The sequence below is a fragment of the Dasypus novemcinctus genome, chromosome 26 (assembly GCF_030445035.2).
Source record: "Dasypus novemcinctus isolate mDasNov1 chromosome 26, mDasNov1.1.hap2, whole genome shotgun sequence".
NCBI lineage: Eukaryota > Metazoa > Chordata > Mammalia > Cingulata > Dasypodidae > Dasypus > Dasypus novemcinctus.
The window spans coordinates 14,235,838-14,259,007 of NC_080698.1; the positions used below are offsets into that span (position 1 = coordinate 14,235,838).

General features: G+C 43.2%; 1 protein-coding gene across 3 annotated transcripts in view; it reads left to right on the forward strand.

Moving 5' to 3' along the window:
• The window catches only part of CACNA1D (calcium voltage-gated channel subunit alpha1 D), a 370,244-nt gene that overhangs the window by 283,348 nt on the left and 63,726 nt on the right, over window positions 1-23,170 (forward strand). For 2 of the 3 annotated variants that reach the window (XM_058288642.2, XM_058288641.2), the window contains exons 12-27: window positions 438-598; window positions 1,958-2,183; window positions 2,312-2,519; window positions 5,118-5,238; window positions 8,158-8,272; window positions 8,784-8,853; window positions 9,715-9,781; window positions 10,529-10,676; window positions 12,402-12,531; window positions 15,180-15,239; window positions 17,756-17,862; window positions 18,824-18,911; window positions 19,358-19,465; window positions 19,550-19,602; window positions 20,809-20,955; window positions 22,804-23,005. In XM_058288642.2, the coding sequence (XP_058144625.1) occupies window positions 438-598; window positions 1,958-2,183; window positions 2,312-2,519; window positions 5,118-5,238; window positions 8,158-8,272; window positions 8,784-8,853; window positions 9,715-9,781; window positions 10,529-10,676; window positions 12,402-12,531; window positions 15,180-15,239; window positions 17,756-17,862; window positions 18,824-18,911; window positions 19,358-19,465; window positions 19,550-19,602; window positions 20,809-20,955; window positions 22,804-23,005 (2,011 nt within the window). The remainder of the gene's footprint in view (window positions 1-437; window positions 599-1,957; window positions 2,184-2,311; window positions 2,520-5,117; window positions 5,239-8,157; window positions 8,273-8,783; window positions 8,854-9,714; window positions 9,782-10,528; window positions 10,677-12,401; window positions 12,532-15,179; window positions 15,240-17,755; window positions 17,863-18,823; window positions 18,912-19,357; window positions 19,466-19,549; window positions 19,603-20,808; window positions 20,956-22,803; window positions 23,006-23,170) is intronic. The other variant, XM_058288640.2, reaches the window with a different exon arrangement.

The following is a 23,170-nucleotide window of genomic DNA, read 5'->3' on the forward strand; positions in this document are numbered from 1 at the left end:
TTGGGAGAGATGTACATAGTAAGCTAAATTACTCTCTGCACCAATAGCATGAACAAATCCATGTCCCATGTGATGGGTATATGAACGGCATGTGTGTGCTAGTGCACCTTTGCATCTGCATATGAATCCATGAATACCTAGATTTTTCTAACCTGTTTGAGGGTTGCATATGGAAGATTCTAGAGTTTCCTAAGGCCAGAGAGAAAATTAATAGCATAATCAATACTATACTTTCAAAAGTTGGATTTTAAGACCAGCACAATTTTGTTATGAACCCTATTAATCTCTATGCTGTTCATTCTCTTCTTTCCTTCCTGCATCTCCACCCCAATCTAGACCGCCAGAGCAAAAGCCAAATTATTTCTTAGTAATGTTTATTGGGCGTTTTTTGGATGCTGTGTGTGTGCTCCAGGGAGTAACTCTCACATCTCTTTCAGCCGACGCTGGCGTCGCTGGAACCGATTCAATCGAAGAAGATGTAGGGCTGCTGTGAAGTCTGTCACATTTTACTGGCTTGTTATTGTCCTGGTGTTTCTCAACACCTTAACCATTTCCTCTGAGCACTACAACCAGCCTGACTGGTTAACGCAGATTCAAGGTACAAGCAGAAACTGTTCTCTCTTTTTGTTCTGATTTAGAGATTTCTAAGGCTATCCACCTGCAGTTTGCCTCATCTGAGCAATGTTTAATATAGTATAGGGGGAAGCGGATTTAGCTCAACTGATAGAGCATCTGCCTACCATATGGGAGGTCCAAGGTTCAAACCCAGGGCCTCCTGACCCGTATGGAGCTGGCCCACACACTGCGCTGATGTGCACAAGGAGTGCCATGCCACGCAGGGGTGTCCCCCACATAGGGGAGCCCCACATGCAAGGAGTACACACCCACAAGGAGAGCCGCCCCGCACAAAAATAGCACAGCCTGCCCAGGAGTGGTGCCACACACATGGAGAGCTGACGCAGCAAGATGATGCACCAAAAAGAGACACAGATTCCTGGTGCCACTGACAAGAATCCAAGCGGACACAGAAGAACACACAGCAAATGGACACAGGCAGCAGACAACAGGGGAGGGAGGGATGGAGAGAGAAATAAATAAAAAATCTTTGAAAAAATACAGTATAGGAACATTTCTATTGATGACTAATGGCAGCTTTCCTCTCTCTGTACCTGGAGCGGGAGTGTGGACTGTGCCCCATGGTCACACACCTCGAAGCTGACCGCTGGCCTAATCCTGTGACAACCAAAGATCAAGAAATGTTGGAGTTGGGAGGGATCTTATCACCCTCCTCCCAAGCCCCCATCCAAAGTTTTATTTTCTCCTGTTGTTTTCTTGACAAGGGGTGGTTCTTCCTCTGCCTGGAATGCCCTAACAATGGGTGGGAGGAGCTCTTGTCCTGAGGCAGCCCGTTCTGGGTTTGACAGTTTCAAGTCCTTACATCAAGTCAAATCTCTTTCCCTCTAACTCTCCAGCCTCTTGGTCATATTTCCTGCTGTTAGAAATGACATTGGTAGGTGACTGCTTTTTATATCATGATGCTGTGAGCAAGATCGGACAGGTTTTTTCTTGCATGAGATTAAAGCAAAATATATAATATGATGGTCTACGTGCAGAATCGTAGACATTTCAGGCTGGAGAGCTTCAGAGATTAGGCAGTAAACTGCCCATTTTATAGTGAAACTGAGACCCAGGGAAATTAAGGAACTTCTCTGGGGTCACACATCCAGGTAGTAGTGGAACAGGACTAGAACCTGGCAGAAAAATAGACTATAAACATTACTGCCACGTTTCTACCCAGGGCTAAGAGATTATAATGAGCTCACTAGCAAACAGAGGGGCAGCTGTGTTTGAGGAGGTGGTGTTTCCTGCAAGGAATGATAGGGAGGGAGGTGCGAGGGAGAAGTAGGAATGTGTGACAATGAGGTTCCGAGGATGTGTGCCCTCTTTGTCTTAACAGATATCGCTAACAAAGTCCTCTTGGCTCTGTTCACCTGCGAGATGCTGGTAAAAATGTACAGCTTGGGTCTCCAGGCATATTTCGTCTCTCTTTTCAATCGGTTTGATTGCTTCGTGGTGTGTGGCGGAATTACTGAAACGATCTTAGTGGAACTGGAAATCATGTCTCCCTTGGGGATCTCCGTGTTTCGGTGCGTGCGCCTCCTCAGAATTTTCAAAGTGACCAGGTAAGGAGACCCCCATCTCACTGCAGGTGTTTTCTAAGTATGAAGCATGGGGGTCAACCATGTCCCCTGGGCAAGGGTGTTCACCCTGCCTGGGTGTTCTGTGCTCAGACCCTTAAATTGACTTGTAGGCACTGGACTTCCCTGAGCAACTTAGTGGCATCCTTATTAAACTCCATGAAGTCCATCGCTTCACTGCTGCTGCTGCTTTTTCTCTTCATTATCATCTTTTCCTTGCTTGGGATGCAGCTATTTGGCGGCAAGTTTAACTTTGATGAAACACAAACCAAGCGGAGCACCTTTGACAATTTCCCTCAAGCACTTTTAACAGTGTTCCAGGTGAGCCCTTTCTCCCTCTCCCTGAAAAGCCCAAAAGGAGCAGCAGCAAAACATTGTACACCTTCTTGTCTGTTTACAACTCAATAAGGAAAAAGATAATTCCATTTTTATTAACTGCCCTGAAAATACTCTGGTAAATTTTGTGCTTTCAAGTTATTTGTTTTTCATTCTTGCCCAGTTAACTTTGTAGTGTGATTTCATTAAGTCTTTCTCTGTCTTTTTTGAAGACCACTAGATATGTAACAAAGCAATAAACCAAAAACTTTTGTTTGCTTTTGTGAGGTTTCTGAGGATTGCATGAGAAAGGCTCTCAAATTTTCTTCTTCTTTGTTAATTTCTAATTGCAGGCAAGTTCTGTAAACCCGGTTATAGCTGATTTATGCAAGGATGTGAACTCTAAAGCTCTAGTGCTTGGATTTAAAGGCAGAGGAATCAGGGTAACAAAAGAGCTGCACTGCCTTCTGTTGTCTCTTTTTGTTCTCCCTGCTGTGATGTAAGGAGGACACTTAGAGATTCTGAGGATATCTGTGCTAATGGAGCTCTGCTGGCTCTGGGCTGAGAAGGGAGCACAGGCCACCCCGCTGCTCAGAGCGGCGTCATTCTCCCCACGGCACCTGCCTCTAAGTTTAGGTGTTCCTAACCCCTTATGCTGTGAGCTGAATTCCCTCCTTTGGTAGAGTCTGGCAGATGAGTTTAAAAGTGCGATCCACCTTTGTCGCATGCTGCAGAGCTCTGCCAGAGGAGCAGGGCAGCATGGTGGGAAGGAGAATGGACTTTGGGTTCCATGGTAGCTCATTCTGTGACTCAGTTTTGTGATAGTGGATGAGTCACTCAACCTTTTCTGGAAAAATGAGAGACTAGAGGGAATGAATATCTAAGATTCGTTGGCCACTGATCAGTTGTTCTTTTTCTGGTCTAATTTCTTTCAAAGAAGCCTGCCATCCATTCATTCATTCATTGATGATTGATTGATTGATGGATGGATTGACTGATAATACATGCCTGTGATATAAAATTCAAATGTTACAAAAGGATGTAAAATGAAAAATAAGTCTTTAAGTCTCTCCCCACCCCCCACCCCTAGCTACCCATTTCATCTTCTAGGGGACAATCATAATTAAACAATTTCTTATATGTTTGCTCCTAGATATAAATCAGTCTACCTACCTACATGTAGATGAATTTATACAAATGGTAGCTTATTCTACATACTGTTTGACATCTTGCTTTTATCACTTAAAGTGTTCTTAAAAGCTTTCCTTATTGGTCTATTAAAAGTTGCTTCTTCCTTTTAAGAACTGCATAAATTCTGGGGTGTGGATGTGCCATAATTCATTAAATCAGTCTCCTGCTGATGAATATTTAGGCTGTGTCCAGGTTAGTGCTCATATAAACAGGGCTGCAGTGAGTGACCTTGAACAGACATCACGCGGTCCATGTGTGAGTCGACCTGTATGGCAAATTCCCAGAAGTAGAATTGTTGATCTAAGGCATATGTCCATTTTAAACTCTGATACCATTGCCAAAGTATTCTATCTTTAAGGTTGTATTAATTTATACTCCACCAGCAATGTGAACATTGCCTGTTGCCTCACTCCCTTTCCTCCACAGTGGGTTGTCTTACTTTTTGATTGTTCGCTGATAAGTGAAAACGGTATCATGTTATAGTGTTGATTGGTATTTCTCATATCAGAAGTGAAATTGGATGTCTTTTCATGTAGCTATGAGTCATGTATAATTCCTGTTCTGTGAATTGCTCTATCTTTTCAAATTATTTTCTTATTTTCTGTTTGGTTGTGATCCATGACAGTTTAAATTTTTAAAATGTCTAGTCCTGATTGAAGATAAAGTAGCTCTCTCTCTGGAAGACAGAGCATTTTTATACTGCTGCCCATGTTCATCTGATTCTATTCCATGATACCTTGAATTATCAAGTATCAGCAGAGAAGATAAAATGTGAAAATTTTAGGGGTTAATAGCATCTACTCATGATTGTTTGTAAATTTACATGAGGCATTTGAAATTTCCTGCTGCTAAATTCCTAGATGTAATTCTCTATTTCCACAATATATTAACTGTGTGGAATACTATGCAGCAGATAAAAAGAATGAGATGAACCTACTGGCATAGAAAGTCTCCAGAGTAAATTATTAAATGAGAACAAATTATAGAAAAGTTCATATACTATGGTACCCTTTATATTTAAAAAATCAGAGAGAATATCAACTGCCTTTTTGCTCTGGATATGTATATATGTGAATAAATGGATTGATTAAGAAAGGTCTTGAGAGAGATATAACAACAGCATGCTCTTGAGAGGTAACTGAAAATGGGTGGGTGTTGCATATGTCTAAGATACATAAGGTACATAAGTCTTATATGTAATGTTATTTTTTTTCACAAAAAGAATTAACTCATATTTGTGTAATTAAAAATAATGTTTTGAACATTCTGTGGAATAACAGGTGGATTTGTTCAGTGCACAATGGACTGGGAAAGGCAGCCTAAACCAAATTTAGGCAGCTGCCAAGGAGCCCTGGGATAGCAACTATGAACTGTGATGCCACCTGCCTAATGATACCAATTGTGGCTTCCTAGATTCTGACAGGTGAAGACTGGAATGCTGTGATGTATGATGGAATTATGGCTTACGGTGGCCCATCCTCTTCAGGAATGATCGTCTGCATCTACTTCATCATCCTCTTCATCTGTGGTAACTGTATCCTTCGAGCTAACTGGACTTCGTTGTTTTCTTTTATTTTTCTTTCTCTGAATTGCTTTGCAGTGCTGGTGATGGTAGCCATCACGGTGGGGAGATGAAAGCCCTAGCCTTTTTAGTTGAATATCTGCTTCAAAATCTGGTGTAGTATGCGCAGAGTTCTAGTTAGGCCCTGAGGAATGAAAGCTGGCCAAGTGAGGACAAGTCGGGGAAGAAGAGCACAGCTCATGTGCTGGTACCAGTGGTCCTCCAGCTCAACCTTGTATCTCCTGTATGGGCCCCAAAGGCTAGCTTGGGGCAATAACAGATTGTTCTCCATACCATCATTCTTGGGTGGTTAGGGCTGCATCTGTCTCTTTATAGCTGACTTGGAGCCATCCTCAGTGGACTGACCTAAGCTTCCCTGAACCTAATTTTTCTTTGCTAGTCTATGCATCTTTGGGGGGTCGAGTGTCCATTGGTTAGCTGCCATATCACACTGAGTAACTTTTCACTGACTTGTTTTACCCCTTTTCCCTGCCAAGAGCTGCCTTCTAATTTTAGACTTCTGAAATTGACCCTCAGGTCTCTACTTAACCTTAGTCAGACCCTTCATGATCCTGTAACTTCTGTTTGCCTATTTTATCTCTGTCTCTATTATCCATGTCTAGTGTAAGACTTGGCATACAGAGGCCCTCAATAAATGCTTGGTGAATGAGTGATTTTTCAAATATGTAAGTACTCCCTCTCAGTCATTTTAAAGACTCCTAATGTGGACTCTTCTCCACAGGAATCCCAGCTTTAGCTGTTCTCTCCTCAGTGTTCTCTTGGTCTTTAAAGAATTTTCTTCAGTGTGAAACCCCAGTGTAAACCTGCTCTGGTTTTCTGAAAGGACAATGCTGCATGTTAAAAGGTATTCTATGGAAACACCTGTCTCCACACATAAATCCTACTGGTCCTTCTACTGAGCTCTAATGCCCTCTCTTCCAAGGAGCTATCACTGCCCTGTCTCCTGCCCAAAGATGAGCTCTTCTACCTCTGAGCTCCCATCAGACTTCTTGTTTTACCACATGTAGGTTCTGTTATGTACTGTGGTTTATTACTCTGGATTTGCTTTCCACTGTCCAAAAGAGTATAGTGTTACTGCAAAGAAAGAGATATTATTGTTTCTTCATTGTGATTATTGATAGGAATACTCATTAAAGTTAGTCCCCACACCAATCCCTAAGTCATGATTTCCCCATGTCCATCCTGAGGTGTCCTCATGTTACCAAACCATTTCCCAGCCCAGGACAAATTGCTTCACCAGGCTCATAGCATCTCCATTTGAAACAGTCTAGTGCATCAAAGGCATTTTGAAAGCATAAATATAATTCTCTCATGTTCCTATCCTCTTTAAAACTTGAATAGATTAGTTGAGCACAATATCCCCTCTCAGATATTTCATCATCTCTCCTTGTTAGGTTATGTTTGTTTATATGTTCAGCAACCCTGCTGGAGATTTCTGATTGCACAGGGCGAGTGGGAGACTGAGGTACCTCTCCTGTCTCAGGGTGCCTGGGCTCCTGGCAGTCCTGTGTGCAGATGGCAGCGCATCTGCCAAAGAGAAACTGGCACCAAAGAAGGGGGCATCTTCCCATGTTGCCTTCTGATCCCTGTACTTGTAAGAAATGTACCTAACCACTGGTGAATCAGAAATAGGCATCTTCTGTTTTGGGAACCTTGTTCAGAATACTTAAATTAAAAAAAAAAAAAAAGAATGAAAGGAAACCACACATACAACTTTATAGTAAGAGCCAAAAACGTGATAACCAACTTATTCAATTGCCTAACTTTTTACTATTTACAAAAATGAAATTCAACCACAAAAGTCAAAGATTTAGCCCCAGTGGGAATATTAAAAAGTATAGTCCAGCATCACCTGGCAGTAAGTGAGGCATGTTATAGGTAGTCATTATATGTTTGTGAAGTGAATGAATAAATGAACTATCTGCAGACTCTGAAGGCCGTTTCAAGTGAGAATGCCTCCAACTGTCTTTTTTTTAAAAAAATATTTATTTATTTATTTCTCTCCCCTTCCCCCCCACCCTGGTTGTCTGTTCTGTGTCTATTATCTGCATCGTCTTCTTTGTCCTCTTCTGTTGTTGTCAGCGGCACGGGAATCTGTGTTTCTTTTTGTTGCGTCATTTTGTTGTGTCAGCTCTCCATGTGGGTGGTGCCATTCTTAGGCAATCTGCACTTTCTTTGGTGCTGGGAGGCTCTCCTTACGGGGCGCACTCCTTGCGCATGGGGCTCCCCTACGCGGGGGACACCCCTGTGTGGCATGGCACGCCTTACGCTCATCAGCACTGCTCATGGGCCAGCTCCACATGGGTCAAGGAGGCCCGGGGTTTGAACCGTGGGCCTCCATGTGGTAGATGGATGCCTAGCCACTGGGCCAAGTCCACTTCCCCCTCCAACTGTCTTGTGCAATGGTATCAAAATGTACAGCCTATAAAGGGGTCTAGTTTGAAAGAGGCAGCCCTCTTCTGTATATGTTATGGTGTGCGTGAGTTTTAAAAGAAACAAAGTGAAGCACAACTTTTTAGTTAGGCTATAAATTTATGTTATAGATTGTTCTCTACAATGTATATCATAGCTATGGATACATAGATATATGTATGTATAGGCACATGCACACACATAAAGGGGAATATTGAATTCTGTAGATTTTCATTGGCTTTACTGAAACTTAATTTTGCTTCTTTCTAGACTGTCTTCTATAGGTTTCTAGTTTTCTTAAAAACCAGGGTTCCTTGTAGTTCTGGTCCTCTGACTTTGCCAGGGAGAGTCAGCTACTCCCAGCACTTCCTGGAATGCAGAGGAGTGTGACTTCAGCATTGTTGTCCATGATATAGTTGCATTTGGCAATGTGTTGTTCCCTTAAACTTTTCAAACTAGATATTCTACTGAACGTCTTCTTGGCCATTGCTGTGGACAATTTGGCTGATGCTGAAAGCTTGAATACTGCTCAGAAAGAGGAAGCCGAAGAAAAGGAAAGGAAAAAAATTGCCAGGTAGCCCCTTTTCCACCTGAGCTGTTTGCTCAGGGCTCTGCCCACAGCCGAGGCCTGGCTTGCTTTTGCTGGAGTCACACACACCTCCTTGGTACTGCAGCCCCCATTTTCTTCCCTGAGCTGCTCGAGGGCTGTGGAGGGCAGATCAGAAAGAATGGAGTCTTGGGCAGAAGCCAGGCCCTTGGCTCTCAGTCCTCAGGGCTGAGAGTAAAAGTTGCACGTTCTCTTGCCTAAAGAATTGCTGCAGTTAATTTTGGCATCATAAAATAAATGACACATTCAATGCTGATTAGCTCTTGGATGAGAATTTTAATAAGGTGATCTGTATAATGAATCCATTGCATTGAGACTAACAGGAAACTCTGAGTTTGGGTCATGCTATGTTCTTCCTGTCACTGTTGTTTCCAATTAAATTCTGTCCTTCATGGAGGAATGGTTGATTCAGAATCTGATTATCATTTTTATCCTCAACAGTATGGTTATTTACTTTCTTGTGTTCTTTTCTCTCTAGAAAAGAGAGCCTAGAAAACAAAAAGAACAACAAACCGGAAGTCAACCAGATAGCCAACAGTGACAACAAGGTATTTTTCCAAAATACTTCTCACCTCACTTCAAAAAGAATCTGTTAGTATTTCCGGAAATGTACCATTTCCACCACTGGAATGCCTTCTGTGGTATATTGGTGTAGATTATGGCACACTGTGTAGGTGTTGGCTTCCTAGGGGGCTTATAATGGAACTTAGGCAGTCTGCTGGTAGTAAATCAATATTTTACCAGAGAACCAGTATGATAAATATTTAACTGGTGTGACCTACTAGTTTTTCCTTATTGGAATTGTGTGGTCAAGATCATGTTAGCATCTTGAGTGGCGACTAAAATGAGGATTGTTAATCAATTTCTCTTCTCAGAGGTGATCACAGAATCAGGTGGCCTGGGTGGTCTCAGGGCTACACTGTTGAACTATCCTCTTTAGGACGCCATGGGTTTTTTGTTCATTTGTTTGTTTGGTAAATACTTACTTGTAGCTGCTGTGTGTCAGGCACTGGGGATTCAGGAATGAACAAGACTGACAAGGTCCCTTCCTTCATGGAACTCACAGTCTAGTAGGAGACAGGAAAATGAAATGCAGTTATCATACAGTGTGTGTGACAAATGCCAGGGTCGGGAAAGGACCAGATATTTGGGTGCCGCTGGTTAACCATGGGCGGGTCTCATAGGCCACTTCCTCCTCAACTGTACTCTTTACTCAGGCCATCTGCTTAAGTACAGTCATCATCTGGGGACATTTGCCTGTCCCTACACACTCACGTACAGACAGACATATACTTTGAAGGGAACTTTTCTTTCCTGTGCTGAGCAGCAGGGTTGTTTCTTCACATTGGTCCTCCGAAGTGCATTTAAGCCAGAGTCTCCCTTTTCCCAAGACACCTCTGTCATCCTAGGTTACAATTGATGACTATCGAGAAGAAGATGAGGACAAGGACCCCTACCCACCTTGTGATGTGCCAGGTATGGTGGCTGAGGCCAGAGACAGAGGACCAGCTCCTGCAATGTGGTTCCTACCGCACTGGATGGCTGCTGCGCCCTGCGAGGGCCACACTGGGCTGCCAAGGCCACCTCGGGCATGGGTCTAGGCCCCTGGTGGACCAGTTAGCTCTGCTTTTCCTTGGTCCCAATAGCATATGAAACCCAGATTCCAAGTGGTAGGAAGAAAAAGTGTGGGTGGATCAGGGCAAACCCAAGCTTTGCTGAGAAAACTCCTAAGAGGCAAACAGTTGTTATGACTCATCAGACCCTTTACATTTGATGGGTGTCTTTCACTGAATTGGTTGATTTAGACGGGGCTCTGGAGTTGGGGAGTGTGGGGCACTGACCGTATGTGACCTTGAAGTCCTCCCCACCTCCTTCTATGCCAAGCTGGGTAAGAAAGTTCCTGGGGAAATAGCCAGTGCTAGAAGGATGACAGCGAGGCTCCTCCTGCTGCCACCTCTTGGCTGTCACATCTTGGACTGGTGGGAAGCCTCGTTCCCATAACTCAGCACACACCAGGTCAGGACAGTTCTCAGCCCCCAGCCACCCACCCCCTGTGTACACTCAGTCCATATTCCGAAGATACTGGAAGGTTTTGATCAATGTGAGCAGGTAAATGTTGTTCAAGTTGAAGCCAAATTTTAGTGTGAAATTGAGAAAGATAATTCTCACTGAGATGCAGGTTTGTTTATTTCATGCCTATAAAACCAAGTGTTTCCTTTAAAGTAGGCGAAGAGGAGGAGGAAGAGGAAGAGGACGAACCTGAGGTTCCTGCTGGTCCCCGTCCTCGCAGAATCTCTGAGCTGAACATGAAGGAGAAAATCGCCCCCATCCCAGAAGGAAGTGCTTTCTTCATTCTTAGCAAGACCAACCCGTAAATACACCCCTCCTGGTCCATCCCTACCACTACTCATGTATGACCCTACCTAATTGCTTGAGGGTGGCTGGTGTGGGATGAGGGAAAGTGGCTCACGGCCCCCTTGTCACCCTGAGCATCTCTGGAGCTCTCCACGTCCCCTCCTGCCTTGCCTTTCCTGCCTGTTCATCTCTTTCCTAGACAAAGGGACCACAAGGGTGGGACTAGGTTCTGGAAGGAGATCCTTCTCCCACCCTGAGCCCTGCCCTGGGAACAGCAGTGGTGAGATACCTTGTGCTCATCAAATTCGTCCAGTTGTGCAGAGCAGTGGTGCTCTGGTGTTCCCAGCACTGTCACCTGTGCAATATCTCCCCACATGACACTTACCTTAATGTGTGATCATCTTTTAAGACACTTTGTGGTATGAGAACTTTGGGAGCAAGTTCTGCACCGTATCTTCATCCTGAGATCTAATTTAGTTGATCATTTTTTCCCTATTGGATGTTATGGTAAAGTAATATTGCTCAACAATATTTGATAGGTACAGCTATTTAAATCAGCTCTATGATATTCTGCATTTCTTATATTAAAATGAGAAGATGCTCACCAGGAACATGGTAATTATAAATATTGAAGAAGTAAGAAGTTTATTAACTAGCTGGTTTCTAGGTTTTAAATCATCTGGGATTGTGTGAAATGCCAAGGGGAATAAATGGCTCCTCTAGAGTTGCAGAATTAGTTCTTGGTTGTCAGAAACTCTGTATAATTCACAGACTCAGGGGAGATACAGGTGGGAAGCAAGGCATGCCAGAGTCCTGAGAGGCTTGGAGATTTGATGATAGTTTTAAAGATGAAAAAAATCTTCTCAAAGGAAAACTTACCTGTAATCTACAAGCAAAAAATTAATCTTTAATTTCTAGAATCAAACAAGGATTTTAAGGATAGTCAGTCACCTCCTAGCCTGTGGCACACCATGGAGCAGCAGGAGCAGGTTCTGATGGTCCACAGAGCCGTCATTCGATGGGGTACTGGGCACGCGCTGCCACCCTCCCTCCACGGGACCTCAGGACTGAATTCTGTCACTTTCATTGACCTTTCTAAGGAATGACTGTATGAGTCAACTCCAAAACGTAAAAAGCAACATTTATGGCAGTGTATCTCCACATAACAAGAGATTTTACCAAGCCTAACTTACTGCAAATCATATTTTAGTACAGCCGAAGTGCAGTACAAGGACTTGTCTCATTCTTTGTGGACTGCTGAGGTGCGATCTCACCACAGTTTCCTTTCTGGAAGCAGGGAAAACACATAGTTGGGCTTCATGTTAGAGCGGAAAAACCTCAGAGTAAGACAGACCTGGATGGGCAACCACTGCCTGGTCCTGCCACCTTGAGCAAGTGCCTTCACATTTTTAAGCTCAGTTTCCCCCCATCTTTAAAGGGATGGAACCCCCAGTTTTAAGGATCAAATGACATAGTCTGTGTGGAAGCACCCGGCACAGAGCTGGTCACACCACAGACATGTGGGGACTGCTGTCCGTGGGTTTCACTGGGCTAGTGGTCAGCTCGTTCAGACTTGCCTGGTGGGATCATGGGCAGCAGAGCAGACCACTCTCCCTGCCTGACCTGCCACCCCAGAGCGGGCCCCCTCGTAAGGACCCCCAATTCGGCATGCTGAAGGTGCTCGCCTGTCTGCTCAGGCCCTGTCTGGGACAGCGTCCATGCAGCGGCCTTTCCCCCACAGGATCCGCGTGGGCTGCCACAAGCTCATCAACCACCACATCTTCACCAACCTCATCCTTGTCTTCATCATGCTGAGCAGCGCCGCCCTCGCCGCTGAGGACCCCATCCGCAGCCACTCCTTCCGGAACACTGTGAGCCACTGAGAGGGGAGAGGTGGGAGGGGCCGTCTTCAAGATAGTGCTTGTGGAGGCCTGAGAAGCTAGAAGCCAGAGTAGGCTTCTCGCTCATCTTGAAACATTTCACGGTTGAGGTTTTAAGTGTCAGAGAGGCTTGGTTTTATCTGCATAAATCTTATTGGTACAGACTTATTTTGAGCTGCATTTTAAATATTATACAATAATTTATGTTGTATTCGTGGCCCCTGCTTCTCCTTCTCTTTACCCCTTGCTGCCAGCATTTTGGTCCCTCTGTTCCCTGCCCAGCCAAGTTCACACCCACACCTTTCCTGAGATTTCTGCCCACTGGAAGCAGTCGGCAGAGAGAAAAAGTCGACTTGAAACCAGCTCTTTTTAGGGTTGTTGTGGGAGACATATCTTATGTGGACTTAAATTCACAAAGCTACTTGGCAACATTCCTGAGAAAGACAACTTAGCGAGGCAAGAGGCTGCTGAGTTGAGCGGTTCCATGGAGAGGAACAGCTGTGTGTTTTGGTAGGGCAGAAGATGGTTATACTAAGAAAACAGGTATTAGACTTTAAGAGGGTTAAGATTCAGTTTCATAATTTAGGGATGCCCTTCCACTGCATCCATGTTGGCAAGAAACTTGTACATAAATTAGTTCTTGCCTAAGCAGTCCCATCTTAGCAGCTCAACTAACTCAGCAGTGAGAAAATCCAAAGGCAAGGTGGTTTCAGAAGGCCAGTAGCTGGCTGACTCTCTGGCCTAGACACTGTAGTGAAGTTTCAGGTTATTATCAATAAACCATCCAAGGAGAAGGAAGCCTAGCAAGTTTGCAAAACCATAATGCATTGCTGCCTTGCCCGGTTGGTGCCTCTTTTCATACTAAGATTTTCAGAGATGTGAGGACTTAAAACAAATGACCAGACCAGTGCTTCTGGGATTTCTGTCCTGACAACCAGCCCTCATGCGTTTTCTTTCCATTTCTAGTGTTCTTAGTTTTGAATACTGGCAATTCTAATCTATCAAATTGATAAAACACATTCTCTGATAGGAAGAAGATGAAAAGAACTTTCTCCCAAGGCAGCTTATTGATTTTAATGGAAAGGTGAAGGCAGTCTTAAGCTGTATTTCACAGATTAGGGCTTTTGTTAAAGATTCCTAAACATTCAAATGGAATAAAACCTCTGTGTCACTGAATTCCATCATAAAAATGAGAAGCAAGAGGACACAGCTTTTTGCTGTTTGGAACCTAGGTGACTCCTAGGTTAGGAGCTAGTCTAGTACGTTAGATTGACAAGAAGTTAATTTACATTGGGACCTCGTGTTCTTATTTTTATTATTATTATTATAAGTACTTCTCAATGAGTTTATCTTCCTGTGGCTTCTTTCTAAGAATGTTATCATTGTTTTTAAATAATGTACATACATGGATGTGTATTAATTTTAAAACACTGCAGTGTTGGTTTTTTTTAGCTGAGTTCTTAGTCAAAAGTGAATGGAAGATAAGAACTACTTAAGTCTGAGAACTTTGACCCCCAGGCACCAGGTTGTGCTGCTGACTTGTAGGCAACCGTGTGTCTCTTGGCTACCCAAGTGCTTTCAACAGTAATCATTTTGATGTGACCTAAGAAAGAATAAGGAGAAAGTGAGAGGGTCCTGGTAGTGTACTGGAAAATGCCTTTCATTGCCTGGCTAGAAACAGAAATACACAGGAGTGTTCAAACAAAATGTATAAATCCAAAAGCAGTATGAAAAATGAATACCATCTAAAGAGAGACTGTCATCAGAGGAGAGCTAGGCTTTGACACAGTGGTCCTCACCTTCTTGTAACAGAAGCAGTAAAGGCTTACCCTGCGGTGGATCACCTCCTTAAGCAAGAGTACCCTGTGGCTCCAGGCCACACGTCCAGGGGTCCAGCGCCTCGCTTAGCAGTGCCTGTACCTTGCTGTGTGTCCTGAGCAGGTGTCCCCACTTTTTTCCCCAGCATCCACATCTGTTGAATGAAGGGAGTTGGCCTGGGTGGTCTTAGGTCCCTTCCTGTTCCAGAACAGCATTAGGTACAGAGCACCAAGCAGGAGAAAGGCCATAAGAAACTTCTCATAACAGACTTAACCAACCTGGCACATCGGTGGAGTAAGCGTTTACTCCCAAATAAATGGACTGGAACGCAAGGGGACATATGGAAGCTTCTAGCTCCATTTGATGCCGCTAACATCTTTATTTACATTTCTCAACCAATCTGACATTTACCTGGATGACAGAATACTTCATTCAGCCAAAAAAGCAGTTACAAATCCAAAATAGGTATGAGACTAAGTTATCTGGTGCCACAGGAATTTGTAGATATAGTGCTCTGATGAGAAGAGGTTCTTAATAAAGCACTTTTAGAAATGAACCTCTGTCCAAGATGGGAGACTGGGAAGTGAGTCAGCATGAGTGATTAAAGGAGGTAAGGCTTCCAAAATGCTCTTTTTTGGTCATAAAGAAGAGCTGTCATGAGACGAATGTGGAGCAGTGGTAAGGATTTCTGCACCTAATTCCAGAGGAGTAGGGTTATCCCAGGAAAGCTGGTCTCTGACTGCATGCAGGGGTTCTGCCCATGGGCACAGAGCTGTTTGTCCGGATGCCCTTTTCTCATTTCCACATGTTGTACCTTGCAGATACTGGGTTACTTTGACTATGCTTTCACAGCCATCTTTACTGTCGAAATCCTGTTAAAGGTAATGGATTTTTCATTGATCTTCGTATGTTTTAAAGCACCTGTAGCAATAATAGTTGCAATTCTTTGTTTACCTTCCAGATGCTAGGTTATGCAGATTATGTCTTCACTGGTACTTTTGCATTTGAGATCATTTTGAAGGTAACAGGTTACACAGCAGTGTGCTTAAGGGCCCTCCTCCTGTGTGTGGCACACAGGAAAGAAGCTTGAAGTGCTTTGACTTTTTATTTATTTATTTGTCTTCTGTGATCAAGCTACACTTTTTTTTTTCAAACCAAAGGATTTTTCCTTAACCATCCTACCTTGTTTTTGCTGTTTCTTTTTAACTTTTGATTGCATGTAATAACTACCTTTGCTCAATGACAGTGACTGGGAAGTGTATTTTTTTAATTTTTATTTTTATATCCTCTGACATTTGTCAACTGATAACAGCTACATGACTGTGTGTGAACTTTCTCCCACCCTTCCTGACATCAAAGTCAGAGGAGAAAACCTTTGTCCTATGAAGGGAGCATATCTTTTTTCATTTCTCTGACTGAATTTTGTTTTTAGTGGCTTAAAATAGTAACACACTATTTTCTTGCTACAGAATTTGCAAGATGACTTCAATCTATTTGTGTTCATATATTTTGTATCTGTTTTAATGGATGGGCTTACATTTCCACAAAACAGGGTGACCTGAATGTACTGCCCATGCATGAGCAAACAGTTGCCGCATGTAGTTTGTGTACTGTTTGTGATAGCTGGCTGTGGGTGAGCAATTTCTTACCTACTCAGTGCTCTGGAGACTGACACAGAGAGCCAGGAAACCATCGCCTGCTGGGAAGTCATTGCCCAGGAGAACTGACAGCACAGCCAAGGCTCCTCCAGGGAGACGGCCTGGGAAATTAAGACCTTCCACCACCATGTTCTTGAAACTGTTTTGGGTTTTTGTGTGTGCAGCTCAAGAAAAATATGTTTTATGCTAGATCACTGTTGAACTTGGGCTCTTTACAAAATCTTCTATAAAATGAAGCCTTGATTAACATTGCCAGGGAATGGGGTATTTTGTGTTGTTTAAAAAAAAATTAGTACAAAACCAACCAACCAACCTCTGTTTAAATCTTTGTTTAAAAAACTTCTAAAACTTCGAGTCTGTTTTTCTGCCTTTAAGCCAGTGAATTTGATTGACAGACCTCTCCTAAATCAAATCGTGCTGGGGTCGCTGACCAAGTTCTACCCATGGCCTCCATGATAAGAACTAAAGAAGCAGAACACATGGGATTTGGGATGCAGGGACACTCACTCTGCCTTTACTTGCTGCTGAGACAGCTGCTGCTTTTTTGTAAATTACCTTCTCCTCTGTGAACTAAAGGAAGAAATATTCTACTTAGTCTGTCTGTTAGCCTGGTTGAATGAGTCTTTATTTTACTTTTCACATTTTTAAGTTGTTAAATGAATATAGTTACTCTTGGGCTCTGGGGCAAATGAGAGCCAGGGTTATTTTAAACGACTGTTGCTTTTTAATTTCTGTATATTTGCCTCAGTGACTTAAATCTTGTAAGCCATTCTCCATTTTAAAGGCGTTTTCAGAGGGTTGAAGATAAGCTAGAACAAGAAGGATTCAGAAAATGGAGATTTATCAAGAAACATCTAGCATCTGCAGTGATGGTTTCTGGTGGCCTTGGGAAGATTAGAGAGCTCTTTGGTCATTTGATTAAACCATATGAAATTGTTGTTTGAAAATGGTTGCATATTGGCAATAGCATATGGTTCATTGTAATTATTTCCCAGCTCCATCTCTCCTTTCCTGTACTTATCTGAGCCCCTACCCTCCCCCCTTTTGAAATATGTAAACAGTGAATTCTGGCTGTTTTTTCATAGCCATTAGAAACATCATTGGAGTACCTTTAGTATGTGCTCCAGTTACACATGGCATGTCACTGGAAAGCACTGGAACTAACTTAGGTAAGACTCCATGGTAAATGGTAGAGTAAGCGACTTGGAGGAGCAGTTTAAAATCGATGTATCAGTAAGGACCCTCAGGAGCAAGAAAGGGCCAATGTGGGACAATGAAAATGATGGCTTCCATGTAAATAGAACCAGCCAGCACTCTCCACTCCAGCTTTCTTTCTAGGCTCCACTGGGAAGACTGAGGCCAGGAGCTGGCATTTTGTGGAAAAGCTGCATTGTCTCAGCAGCAGTTGTGTTCCGGCAAACATAGTCATATGGACTGTCTCCTGAGCCAGGGCTTTTTGGACATGCTAGCAATGTATTTGTATTTGAAATCTGACAACACTGTAATAGAGTCTAAATTGGTCTCTTTTAAGATGAAGATGAATCTGAAATAAGAAGCTGCCCCTTTTCCACTTTCATCTGAACAAATTAGTTGGATACTTAGCCCTGTTGGTTTACATTTCTGGCTCCCTAATGTACCTTGTTAATATAGTCATACTTTCCTCAAGGTTTTGTAAAGAGCTCAGGTTTCTTTTCCTCCGGAGAACAAAAACAATCAGTCATCCGTGATTCTGCTTGTAGATGACGACTTTTGGAGCTTTCCTCCACAAAGGGGCTTTCTGCAGGAACTACTTCAACTTGCTGGATATGCTGGTTGTTGGGGTATCTCTGGTGTCATTTGGGATCCAGTGAGTATTCTGGTGTGTGTGTGTGTGTGTTCGTTCATTCATTAGTTTGTTCCCTGTACTTTTGGCAGGATGGTTTATCAAAGGAATTCCTATATAATTCATAAAGGATGCTATTTTTTTTAAAAGATTTGTTTATTTCTCTCCCCTCTCCTCCCCTCCCCCCCCCACCCCGGTTGTCTGTTCTCTGTGTCTATTCGCTGTGTCTTGTTTCTTTGTCTGCTTCTGTTGTTGTCAGCGGCACGGGAATCTGTGTTTCTTTTTGTTGCGTCATCTTGTTGTGTCAGCTCTCCATGTGGGTGGCGCCATTCTTAGGCAGGCTGCACTTTCTTTCGCGCTGGGTGGCTCTCCTTACGGGGCGCACTCCTTGCGAGTGGGGCTCCCCTATGCGGGGGATAACCCTGCATGGCACAGCGCTCCTTGTGCGCATCAACACTGCGCATGGGCCAGCTCCACGCGGGTCAAGAAGGCCCGGGGTTTGAACCAAGGACCTCCCATGTGGTAGACGGACGCCCTAACCACTGGGCTAAGTCCGTTTCCCAAAGATGATTTTTTTTTTTTTAAAGTCACAACTGTGGTTTATCCAAAGATGATATTTTGATTATTGCATTTAGTTATCCAGGAATATGTAATTTGCCCCATACCAAAAAGCCTTGGAACAATGCATATTTTTGTATGTTTCTGTTTTCTTTTCAATCCTATTGCCAAATTGTGTTCTATTAGTCTCTCTGAAATTTACTTTCAACCAAGGGTAAGTGAGTTTTTGACTGACTAGGGGGCATGGACTAGAAGGAAAAGAATAGGAATCATATGTAAGCCATGGGAGGGATTAGCTCAGTTCCACATAGGGTCCTACGCCAGCTGTGTAGTGGTGTTAAGGTGAAGTTCAAGTGAAAAAATTAATCTTTAAGTATTTTATCTAGTTGTAACACACTTTGCTTTCTTTTTCTTCTCTTTTCCTTAGATCCAGTGCCATCTCCGTTGTGAAGATTCTGAGGGTCTTAAGGGTCCTGAGGCCCCTAAGGGCAATCAACAGAGCAAAAGGACTTAAGGTTTTGACTCCTTTCCTCCAGGCTAGGCTTTCTTGGAATTGGGATTAACTATAATTACTGACTGTTCTGAAGCCTGATGGATATTAAAGTGGGTTATACATTTGGAAAAAGTGCTGATAGAATTTTTAAATTATTATTTTTTTAATTTTTATTAACAGTTTTTTTATCTGATTGGTATTAATTTGCTTTTTATTATTAATAATGTTTCTTTGTCTTTATTTTGGTCTTTAAATTTATTCTCATATATGTTGTACAAAGGTCAGAGGGTTTGCATTTTCCTGCATCCTTCACATGGGGTGGGGGGGTACACTCACTTTTTCTCACAGAGAACTGAAAAATTGGGAAACCATATTAAAATACTATTCATAAACCTTAGCTCCCCTCATTGCTAAAATACCAAGGGAAAGTAATGCATCTTTCTCCTCTCCTTGCTCTTTTCTTCCCAGCACGTTGTCCAGTGTGTCTTTGTGGCCATCCGGACGATCGGCAACATCATGATTGTCACCACCCTTCTGCAATTCATGTTTGCCTGCATTGGAGTCCAGTTGTTCAAGGTAGAGGGGAATGTCTTCAGGCATAGAACTCCAGTTCTTTAGAGAGGAGCATACCATGACTATGTCTATTTATTTTGTTCCCAGGGAAAGTTCTATCGCTGCACAGATGAAGCCAAAAGTAACCCTGAAGAATGCAGGTGAGTGCCTAAGAAGTTGAGCCTGGAAAAAGTGGAAGCACAAATAGAAAGTTTCAAGGATTTGTTCGTGCATTTCAGAAGCATTTGTCATGAAGGAGAGGAGGCCAGTTCAAACTATGTAGATATCTTTTGATGTTGTGGAATCTGTAAACCAGAAAGAACTGACCTAACAGTTATGAAATATCCAAAAGAAAAAAGAAAAAAATTCCCCCTGTAGCAATATAGATGATTTCTCCCCAAATCAAAACTCAAAGCCAGACTTTCTTGTATTCAGGAGTTGGCTGCCCTCTTCTGACTGATTTTCCAGGCTTCCTCTCTCTACTTGCTCCTGCCGCCCTCATCTTGGCTGTATTCCCATTCAGAAGAGCCGACAAGGGGAAACAGAGTTGTAAATATTCACACCTCTTATTAGTAATAATAGATGTCCAGAAGAAAAGTAAGACAGACACAAACCATCACCTAAACTTTTGAGATTGTGTGGAAGTCCATGTCTGTCTTTCAGAGATGTAACTGAAGTCTGGCTGCTGACACCCCTTGCATTAGTTTGGGGTTTCTTGTAAGTAGATGGTGTGGTGTAAAGAGCACCAATTGCAAAGTAGACTGTGGACTGGGCAACTCTAGAGGCACCATCATACAGGCTATAGGGTGGTTGGCACCCCCAAAATTGAGCAGCAGGCAGCAATATGGAGACATTCTTCCTTCCCTCTCTATGCCGCTGCTTCTTCATCTGTACAATAAGTATATTGGACTTTATCCCTTTGGTTCCTGCATAAATGAAATTTATGTGTGTACCAGAAATGTGTGTACCAGAGTATGACACTCTCTTGGAAAGAAAATTAGGAAAATTGTTAGTACAAAGAGAGGGAATTGGATTAAAACTAAAATGCAGATAAGAGTATACCTGGACTTGTCCCTAGAGATTATGGAATTTGATTTTTGCAATGCACTTTGAGCCCATTGTGTATGGTGAATATTTACTCTTAAGTAGTTTTCATTTGTTAACAGGGATGTGCTGGGTATCTACCTTGTTTGTCTGGAGAATACACATCACCCTGGTAGTTACTCAGTTATTTGACCCTTAGAGTAGACTGGCAGACAGTGTGGCAGTGTATGCAGTGGAGATTAGGCCAGATGGGACTGATTTAATATCATTTTTACCCTTCATATATGAAGCCAGGATGACCCACACTTCTTTTTCCTCTACAGGGGACTTTTCATCCTTTATAAGGATGGGGAGGTCGATAACCCTGTAGTTCGTGAGAGGATCTGGCAAAATAGTGACTTCAACTTTGACAACGTCCTTTCTGCCATGATGGCGCTTTTCACAGTCTCCACGTTTGAGGGTTGGCCTGCGTAAGTATAGAGACACTTCTGGAGACACTTTAGGGGCAAGGGTTTTCTCTGCTTTCCTTTGTGTCTCGCTTCTCTGGGGACCCTGAGCTGAACCATCCCTTCTGGAATGAGTTCCGTTTCTTCTGTTCTCCACAATTACACATTCCATGTTCCCTGTGATTTTTTTTTTTTTAACTTTGGATGACTTATTAACTGCTTTCTGGTCCCCTGGGCTCCTCTAGCTGATTAGGCAAATGATTAACACTTGTGGCCACAGGACTCTATGACTTTTTAAAGCAGGGATAATATAGGTTCCAGGGAGGGGGATTGTTTCAGCTGACTCCCAGGGAATAGGGAGTAGAAGAGGTATTGGTGATGCAAATTCCCATTGACAGTCACATCAGTGAAGCTGCCATTCCATTGTTCCTAAGGAGAATCTTGATAGTGTCCCAAGCCATTCATTCATTCATTCATGCATCTGGTACTTGTTGAGTACTAATATGTTCTGGGCATGGACTACTGCCAATTTGGCATTTCTTTCACTGATGCATTCACTCGCTCCTTCAAAAAGCATGCTCTTGAAACCTGTTCCATGCAACATGCTGTATTAGGCACTTTGGATAAAAACAGAGTTGCCTAGATGTGGTTCCTCCCTTCAGAGACCCCCAATCTAGTCAAGGAATCAGGGTCAAACCAGGCAGGAAATTCTGGTATGTCATTGATGTGTGCTGAAGAGGATCTTGAAGAATGATTAGAGTTTTGATGGGTAAAGTAAGAAAAACAGAAAGAAGGAGGAAGGGCAAATACACAAGGGAGAGTCTCTCATACCTTTGCGTTACACTCACACATACACACACACACAAACCTCCAGCTCCTGCCATCAGAACATACACACACTCATAAAGGGGCTCCTCTCGGGATGGTGGATCTCTCTAGATGCATGAGAGAGGCAGGAATATTTACAGGAGTTCCTGTGAAGTAAAGGGACTGTTGGACAGGGCTTGCTCGTTAGAGAAAAGGGGCATGCAGAAAGACCCTTCCCTCTACAGAGACACTGGCTACAGTCTGAGGTTTTGAATACCATGTTTGAGCAAATCAGGGTAGCAGCTGAGGGGTAATGAAACAAACCTGAGACTTAGGGTTCATAAAAACTGGGCTCAGCTCCCATCTCTGCCCCTGAGAGAATGTATGACCTTGGGCACTTAGTTCCCTTTCTGAGTGTCCATAAAATGAGGATGACAATAATGTCTGCTTTTCCGGCTGGATGTGAGGATTAAGTGAGAGGACATGTAAGTGGCTAGCATAGTGCCACCTGTAGGGTGGGTGCCCCAGGAGTGCTGCATCAACACCAGAATAGGAGTAAGTGGAATGCGGGGGTGTCGCAGTAACATTCCTTGTCCTGTTAAGAGTTCTTCTTGGCATATATTTGGCTTTATTTTTGGCATATATTTCATTTTAAGCTTGGGGAACCTCTCTTTGGAGATACCCAGGTTGGTTGCTTATTTTGTCTTTACCAGCTGTATCCAGTTTTCACTTCTACCAATGTCTTACATGTAATGTTCTTCCTCTCCTATTTTTAATAAAAAGGAGCATTATCGAATATTTGCAAAATCTTTTGGTTTTCCATCATCCAAACAGTCAGCCAACACATCCCAGATGCTCCTTCTAGGTGCTGAGCTGATGGTACCTGATGCTAAGGGGGATTTCACAGAGGCCTGGCTTGTGTTCAGGGGCCTCGGAGTGGGCTCCCAGCAAGTCAGTGATCATGGGAAGAGTTTGGGAGAGGAAGACATCTGGGAAGCCAGCAGGGGTGAGCTGCTGGGGCTGAGTGGGGTTGACAGGTGCTCACTCAGTTTTTCTGCTCTTCAGGTTGCTGTATAAAGCCATTGACTCAAACGGAGAGAATGTCGGCCCAATTTACAACTACCGCGTGGAGATCTCCATCTTCTTCATCATCTACATCATCATTGTGGCTTTCTTCATGATGAACATCTTTGTGGGCTTTGTCATCGTTACATTTCAGGAGCAGGGAGAAAAAGAGTATAAGAACTGTGAGCTGGACAAAAATCAGGTTAAAGTCACACACTGTTTGGGCTTCTGTCCCTTGAGAAAGAGGGGCATGCCCTCACTTGGCTGCTTTCCCCATACCCAGAGAAGGACACCCCTCTGCTGTCTGTCCCTGATGCTTGGGCCCTGCTAATAACACCGTCTCGGCCATTTTGAGTCATCATTGCTG